This window comes from Entelurus aequoreus, linkage group LG07 (genome assembly GCF_033978785.1).
Source record: "Entelurus aequoreus isolate RoL-2023_Sb linkage group LG07, RoL_Eaeq_v1.1, whole genome shotgun sequence".
NCBI classification, from domain to species: domain Eukaryota; kingdom Metazoa; phylum Chordata; class Actinopteri; order Syngnathiformes; family Syngnathidae; genus Entelurus; species Entelurus aequoreus.
This window is the reverse complement of record NC_084737.1, coordinates 33,822,431-33,831,202: the sequence shown is the minus strand read 5'-3', so window position 1 is coordinate 33,831,202 and position 8,772 is coordinate 33,822,431. Positions and strand designations below refer to the sequence as shown.

At 40.2% G+C, this 8,772-nt stretch overlaps 1 protein-coding gene across 1 annotated transcript; it reads right to left on the bottom strand.

Annotated features, from left to right (window-relative positions):
- Positions 1-3,732: 3,732 nt before the first annotated feature.
- On the bottom strand, positions 3,733-7,563 carry LOC133654357 (neurofascin-like). The gene is made up of 7 exons (XM_062054678.1): positions 7,533-7,563; positions 7,223-7,345; positions 5,823-5,996; positions 5,595-5,726; positions 5,442-5,511; positions 4,192-4,227; positions 3,733-4,033 (listed from the first exon to the last, which is right to left on the bottom strand). The coding sequence occupies exons 1-7, from the start codon at positions 7,561-7,563 to the stop codon at positions 3,733-3,735; spliced, it is 867 nt and encodes a 288-aa protein (XP_061910662.1).
- Positions 7,564-8,772: the final 1,209 nt, after the last annotated feature.

Genomic DNA, 8,772 nt, shown 5'->3' with positions numbered 1-8,772 from the left:
ATATAAATATCATTAATAATAACATAGAGTTAAAGGTAAATTGAACAAATTGGCTATTTCTGGCAATTTATTTAAGTGTGTATCAAACTGGTAGCCCTTCGCATTAATCAGTACCCAAGAAGTAGCTCTTGGTTTCAAAAAGGTTGGTGACCCCTGTGCTACGCTAACAGTGACACACTTCTCTGGCTCACTTCTATCGTGCAACACGTCACACAACCTCCTCACACATACAGAGTCAGAACAAATAGCCTTTACACAGCCTCTCCTATTAGTAGCTTAATATGTTCAAACACCTACAAAAATACGTCTGCAAATCACAAAAGCCTATATAGTTTAGCGTTATTTTAAATCAACCATCACAGAACAAATTGAATAGCGAAAAAAGGTCTGCTTGACCTAGATTGATAACACGTACACACGGACACACGACCAAAAACAAACATAAACTCCTCTTATCTAAGTTAATCAATCATCTATGTCTCATCTCTCCCAACAAAGAGCGAGCCCTCTTTTCAAAATTATAATATCACACAGTCACATATATCACATTTATCAGAATCCTAATAATAATACACAACATTTATCATTCACTCTGAGTTGGATGAACAAGCCGGAGAGAGGGATAGCTTCCCTGCTTAGGCTGCTACCCCCGCGACCCGACCTCCGATAAGCCGAAGAAAATGGATGGATAGATAATTCATTCACTCATATGATTTTCGAACATAAACTTTGTCTATCCTCTCATACATACACATAGTTTGGACAAATACTCTTTCAAGAGAGGGAAAATGAAAAATCAGACTCGCAGGTGCATAGACAATTCTTATTAACCCTTGTGTGGTGTTCGGGTCTGTGGGACCAGTTTTCGATTTTTATTAAAAGAAAAATGATACAATTAATTAATTTTTCAAACTGAGACTCACTGGCTTTGGCTCATTTTCTGTGAAGAACATATATCAGAATACATATTTAATGACCACACACACCATACACCCCCCCTACACATTTCTATTACATATAAGATATCCGGGGTCCACTGGACCCGGGGCTAATAGGAGTGTGGAAATTGATGTTCTGTGTACCACACGCCCACGCCCACACACGCCCACACACACACAACCACACACCCACTCACACACACACACACACACACACAAACACACACACACACACACACACACACACACACACACACACACACACACACACACACACACACACACACACACACACACACACACACACACACACACACACACACACACACACACACACACACAGCAGGCCTAGACAAGGAGGACAGAGTGTAGGTACACAGAACATCAGAGGGTCAAATGTGCGACAAAATGAGCGCAGACAGTGTTGACAAACAATGTTGCAACCTTGTGTGGGAACCGCAGGTGCAGAAACACAAAAGAAGAATCCCTGTGGGATGCAGAAACTGGCAGAGAAATTTCCATGCAACGTTCATATTGTTGTTACTCAGCCAGTGTTTGTGGGTCTTAGACTTAGACTTAGACTTACTTTTTATTGTCGTTCAAATTTGAACTTTACAGTATAGATAAGAACGAAATTTCGTTGCATTAGCTGGTTGGCTGTGCAGGATAAAAAAGCAATAAGGTGCATATATAAATAAATAGATTACTGTAAAGATAAATATATTGCACTTTTCCATGTGCATCCATGTCTATGGATGTATGTTATATTGTCTTTATATTCCAGCGAGTTCATCCATTTTTGGGGGGAATTGAGGGGATTATTATGATGCGTTCAAGAGTCTTACGGCCTGAGGGAAGAAGCTGTTACAGGACCTGGAGGTTCTGCTACGGAGGCTGCGAAACCTCTTTCTAGAGTCCAGCAGTGAAAACAGTCCTTGGTGGGGTTGGGAGGAGGCTCTGCAGATTTTCTGAGCCCTGGTCAGGCAGCGGCTTTTTGCGATCTCCTGGATAGGAGGAAGAGGAGTCCTGATGATCTTTTCCGCCGTCCTCACCACTCTCTGGAGAGACTTCCAGTCTGAGGCACTGCATGCTCCAGTCCAGACAGATGTGCAGTTGGTCAGCAGGCTCTCTATAGTGCCTCTGTAGAATGTGCTGAGAATGGGGGGAGGGAGCTGTGCTCTTTTCATCCGACGCAAAAAGTGCATGCGCTGCTGAGCTCTTTTTACAAGAGCTCCGGTGTGTAGGGACCATGTCATATTGTCAGTTATCTGCACCCCCAGGAACTTGGTGCTGCTTACCATCTCCACCGCTGTGCCATTGATGAAGAGTGGAGCGTGGCTGGACTGGTGCTTCCTGAAGTCGACAATGATCTCCTTGGTCTTGTTGACGTTCAGGACCAGGTTGTTGGTTCTGCACCAGTCAACCAGATGTTTCACCTCCTCCCTGTAGTCCATGTCGTTGTTGTCACGGATGAGGCCCACTACTGTTGTGTCGTCTGCATACTTCACAATGTGGTTAGTAGTGGACCTGGCGCAGCAGTCATGGGTCATCAACGTGAACAGCAGCGGACTCAGGAGGCAGCCCTGGGGGGAGCCGGTGCTCAGGGAGATGGCACTGGAGTTGTTGTTGCCCACTCTCACAGATTGGGGTCTGTCTGTGAGGAAGTCAAGCAGCCAGTTGCATAGGGGGGTACTGAATCCAAGACCAGACCTTGTACATCAAATATATCACTTTATCAAAGGTGTGGTTTCCGGTAGCGTTTTCAGGCTTCTGATTGGACAACGTGAACATGAGTATGTGTTTGTGGACATGCATTGATTTAGACTTAGACACACTTTATTGATTTTAAGCTCCATGGCCTTCTTTCACAGGAGTGGAATGTTTTTATTTTTTTATTTATTTCAGTATTAGGTTTTCGTGGACATGGCCTCAGTGAAGACTTTGACCGACATTTCCAAATGGACTACCTTTGGACCACCTCAGCTTAACTTCAGAAAAATGTGTGTAACATTCAAATGTGCCTGTAGTATCATTGACACATTTGAAATAGGATTAGGTAAGGACTCAAGCTATCAAATCCATACCATCAACATTAGTTATTTTGAAGTTACATATCTGAAAAAACATGGGCTAACCTTTTTTTTTAATTCAGTGTATTTATTTCTAACTTCTAATACTCATTTGCAGTAAGTCAGATTTGGACTACTGGGGAGAAAATTCCAGCTTGTTAACGCCGCTACTCCAGTGGGTTCAATGACAGCTTCACATTCACTTTGGTTAGGCTTTCTTTTGGGCATTTTAGCAATATATCCCAAAATGCTAAGGGGTTTAGGTTGGCAAAGGATGAGTACATTCATCATTTCAAATATTTTACACTTTATTTACAATACAAGCTATGATATAGAGAGGATACAAAATGATTACTTCAGCATTAGTCATTTTTCTGACGTAAGTGGACGTTTAACAACAAGTGTTACATTTATGACACCACCTCACCTGCCATTGTATTGTGAAAAAAAACTGATTGAAGGATGGATGTTAATCATTAGTGAATAGAAATACAAGAGCTGGTATTAAATTGTGGGTCATTTGGTCAAAAAAGAACAGTCCGTTACAATATTATTGATGGTGACACACACACAAAATAACATAATGTGGATGTTTCTGTCTCGCATCTGTTTTTTATCAACACAACATGGCTCATGTTGTTTAATTCCAGATTTTCATTAAAGGGGATGATGCAAATGCACATAATTTCAAATATTACATACTGGCACCAAAAGGATGTTGAGTATTACTCCCTGCTACCATCAAAGTTGTTTAGACAGCACCTCAATCTCTGCTTGTTCTGGCAGAAAAGATTGTTCGCCAAGGAGTAGATGGCATTCATTGGAGAATGGAGGTCCAGACTCCCACCAAAGTCCAAGTCCCTCACGTCCCTCCTTTGCCCCGTGTACTGGCCAATGAATGAGCCGTCCTCATTGAACATTATATCTCCTACGTCTCCATAGTCCACCAGGCTGTCGTTGCTGTCTGACCTTTTCATCACAGCCTCCATCGATGGCTGACTCTTCTGAATCCCCCTTTCCTCTTCCCTGCAGATGGAAAAAAAACAACTTTGGATACAAATCTAAAAATCAGTATAACAAACAAAGCACAGTGCTTTAATTGTTCATTAAAATGGTGCAACTAAATATATATAGATGTTCCTATTAAATTCTTTGAGTTCATGTTGCAGTGCACACATACATACCATCGAGGGTAGGGGATAGTGGTGACCCGTGCTATCCTATGTCACAGAAACAAACATGGTTGCCTTGATCATTTAATTATGACATGCAATTTAAGCAGCATATTGCAAGAGAAAACTTTCTGTAGGTCGAACATGACAATAGTTAGTCATCTCATACCTTTCCAGAGACCTTGAGTTGTTCAGTGGAAAAGGAAGAGTTGAGGGGACAAAGATAAGGTGAGTAAAATAAGGAGATGCATCAAAAATCAGATAGTTATGACTAAAATAATACGCAATGACTGTAATATTTGATCTGAACTTGTGTGGAATTATTCTTAAAGCAAATGGTTTCCATTTGTAATAATCAATGTGTTATTTTACATTCATAATATATAATACTATACTTAAAAAGTATATGTTTATTAATATATCTCAAAATGTTAAATCATGTTGGGATGGGTCATTTGTCATCCAAGATGCTAAATAAATTTCCCCATAAAAATATTTGACAGTTTGGATCCATTTTTACGTGGTCAATGAGTATGTATGTATGTAAAATAAACCAAATAATGAAAATAGCAGAATTTCCAGGCTCTATGGTGCGCCTAAATTTAAACCGCACCCACTTAATTTTGAGGCACATTTTTTTTGTACATTTATTGGCTGCACAAGTCTATAAGCCGCATGTGTAACCATTGAAACATGAAATATTCACACAAGCGCTTGTGTTCATTCATAAACTTAACAAAAGACAGTGCCTGTAACACGGCATAAAGTATCCTACCAGAGAAAACTGATTAAGTCCAATCTTCATCCTTGTCCTCCTGCGCACTGCTAAAGTTGTCTTCTTCGGAGCGTCCAATCAGGCCTTTCGGGGCCCGTTAATGGTGGTGGATTTCAGATTTCAGTTTTCAAATGCCAAGTCGATCGTCTTCGGGGCTGCGTCTGTGACTTGTTCATGACTAGGGTGAGTCCATATGAATGGCTGGCTGAATAGTTGGGTACGTGCGTTTGATTTATTGTGAACAATCTAATTGGTCCACAGTGACCCGTTCGGCAATTTCATTGGTTTGAAGTGACAAGGGAAAATTTGTTGGCGGCATGTGATGCTTGTGAAACCGGAAAAAATCCATATATTAGCCACAGCATTGTATAAACCGCAGGGTTCAAAGCGTCGGGAAAAGATGTAGCAGCTCATAGTCCGGAAATTACGGTATTTTCCCAGGGTTCTCATCTGGTAGGCTATTTGTAAAGAATGTTGTTGTTCTTACCGATAGTCAAAGGAACCGTCTTGATCTCGATCATCCACGGGCTCCAATGAAATATCTTTCCTTTCCCGTACTGCATTTTAACAAGAAAATGAGAAGTTTCTATTTAAGTGGACATTTTGTTAGGAAAAAAAGTGTCAGGATTTGCCACTGCACCTGGATATTTCCCGCCTCGGCTTCTTTTGATGAAGCACACTATCAGTAGAATGAGCACGATGAGGGCCACTGCACACATGATTCCAATGAACCAGCCTTTAGTAGAGATGTCCACCTGGTCCTGGGCATAGACTACACATGGACATAGTACATGAAATCATAGCCTTCACAGCCCACAGATCAACTTTACACCCATGTAAGCCAACACATGTGCATTGAGCAAGTTACTCTCAGTGGTGTAGTGTGGAGACTCCTCTGTATGCCATAGCCCCAGACCCAGCCGAGTTTTAGCCGCCACAGAGAATCGGTATCTAGTATAGCGATCGTATCGGGGTACTGAGAAACTTGTAACATTCGGAAGGAACTCCTCCACTCTCTGCTCCTCTCCCCTGGTGGCATTCACTGTGGAGAGAAGGGATATACCGGTTAGCTTCAAAGACTGAAGTACATCGAAAGAGTGCCATTGCATACCTCATCTGCTCAAAGAGCACCTCTTAGTGTCAAGAAGCTACTCCAATGCTACACTGGTCTTTGAGTGCAAATACAAGTACTTTTGCCTTCAGAGCTGCAGCCAATGTCACAACTTAATCTGTGGATGTTTGTGGGGCGCTTCAGTTGGCTACAGATCGTAGAATAAAGTGTTTCGAGTGCCATGCTGACTGAACGACTGAATATTTCTTAATGTCAGAGATTGCAAGTACAACACAAAACAATCAATATTCATGATAAAAATGTGATCAAAAACAATCTTGCAATCACAAAAACATAGATTACAATTTATCTGATTATGTTTTCTGGTCATGACACACATTTATGGTCTTTCCCAGTAGAATTAAACGGGACCTATGATGAATTTAGTCTTTTCTGACTTATAAACGTTGTCACAATGTTGGATACTTGTCCTAAACAATGCCAAAACATCTAATCATAAGGTTCATGCACTTGGGCATGAGCTTGCACGTAGTTTTGGAGGCCTCTGTTGGCGGGGTTTTGCAGTCACAGCAAAGTGGACGTACTTATTTGGACATTAAATCAAGCTCTCAGCAAGAGGCGGAGGAGCTTCTCCGCCTCTGCTTCAGACTATGAGGAAACACAAAACAAGGTAAGATAAAGTATTATTTTCATCTTATTATGGCATGCACATAATTACACCGAGGTGTGACACGCAGTGATATTAATGATGCTAAAATGTGCTTTTTTCACGCAGTCTGAATCGATCGGAGGGTGTGCAGGTTTACCTAATGTTTTGACTGGGTGAAAATAAATAATGTTTAGAAAGTTTCTTTATTTTACGAAAAAAAAAATAGCAGTGACAACTTTAAGATATATATTTAAACGGTGTACATTTTCTAAAGAAAATGTAGGATACTTTTAGAGAAGGTGGGGTGTGGTTTTATTTGTAATCTGGAAACACCTCCAGAAAAGAACATCTTGCAGACAGACTCAAAAAACATATCATTATTATCTAGACCATAAGGACGTGTTTTAATTTTAGATTAAAATCATTATTGGATCAATTTAAATAATTACAAAGCTGTTAAAACACTGTGCATCAAATATAAAATATAAAAAAAACAATGTTCACTTCTGGATATGAAAACAGTCTATGCACATAATATTAGGTTCACCTGTCTGGTACATGAGTGAGTACCCGGTGATGGTTCCATTGGGTTCTGCTGGCAGTTCCCAGTCCACATAAATACTATCAAGATGTCGCTGCTGGATTCTGAAGGATGAGGGAGCAGATGGTACTACAGAAAAAAAAAACGTGCAAAAAGATATCACTTTTCCTTGGGAGGATTTTGATGTTTCGATAAATGTAACCCTTGGCTGTTTTTTTTACCTCACTCAGGTGTAGAAATTTGTAAAGTGTTGCTGGGCGGACCTTCATAACGACTGTTGGTCACCACTATGTACATTTTATAGTTACTGTGGTACCTCCCCCTCCTTCTACACTGGTAAAGACCATTTTAAAAGTTGGAAGATCGAGCAGGGGTTACCAGTACCAGTTTCTCTATTGTCACCGGTGCCTTCTGTTGATGGGCTGTTCCGTTACATTTCTGTTTTTATTTACCTGCTATTCCTGGCTATGTTAGCCCTTGCCTCTCTAGCTTCTGTGCAGTTGTCATTGAGCCGGTGGAAGGCGGGTGCACTGAGCACACCTGATATCTATTACTCTGTGGCTTTTTAAGCTGATTGCCCACACCTTTTTCTATTATTTGTATTGCATTGGCACTCACCAATACTATTTCTTACTGTTTTATTCCGCTTGTGCTCTGCAAAATAGAGACTTGCACCATTTCTGGGGTCCCATCGCTAAACTGAGCGTAACAAGAATATATTCATGTTTAACTACCTGTATTGCTAAAAATCACGTTGCCTGAAACAACTTTGAGTGAGAATAGCAGACCAAACTACCGGTATATCCTAACCCTTTTGTATGTCTCAGCAATGACTTTGTCTACTTCCTATGTTCAACATGTTAACACATATAGTACTTTTACTTGTACTTGTACTTGTTTTTATACATCAAATCAGTCAATCACATTGTATTTATATAGCCCTTACACAAATGTCTCAAAGGGCTTTACAAAATCACGACGACATCCCCTTACTCAAAAAATCCCAGTTGGGGAAAAAGAAAAAACCTTGAGAATGGATGGCAGTGGTAAGGACCCCCACCCTTCCAGGGTGAATGACTGCAATGGATGTCAAGTGAGTACAGTTAGTTAATTGTTAAATTATTATTTTTAAGTAAATAAATGGCTAAATTAATAGATAAAGTGGGAGTCCAATCGAGTCCATTGGGAAAGCAACAGATAGTCATGAGGAGAAGGGTATCTTCTTCCAGGCTCAGCCGGTCAGATGTGCAGAGACGTCTAAAGCTGTGCTTGAAAGAGTGGTCCAAACATATAAAAACAATATAAGAAGGTTGTTCGAAAGTGTTTCAAATATTTTCTGTGTTTTAGTGTCACCATTTATCATTAGAGGGTGAAAAGAATCAATAGATGAAGGGAAGAAAAAAGGAAAGTAATATGAAAAAGTGTAAAAGAAAAAAAAGAAGTAAATAAGCGAATGCATTTGAATAAAAAAAAAAGTACAAATCCCCAAAATGTAATGAGTACATAAATAATAAAAATCAATTCATAGAAGTAAAGACAGTGATCAAAAGTAAATG

Coding starts and splice junctions, on each gene's coding strand:
- LOC133654357 (XM_062054678.1), bottom strand. CDS start 7,563: ATGGTCTTTACCAGTGTAGAAGGAGGGGGAG. Junction 5,727..5,822: donor TCCACACTACACCACTGAGA/GTAACTTGCTCA, acceptor GTCCATGTGTAG/TCTATGCCCAGGACCAGGTG. Junction 5,512..5,594: donor CCGAGGCGGGAAATATCCAG/GTGCAGTGGCAA, acceptor GTTAAAATGCAG/TACGGGAAAGGAAAGATATT.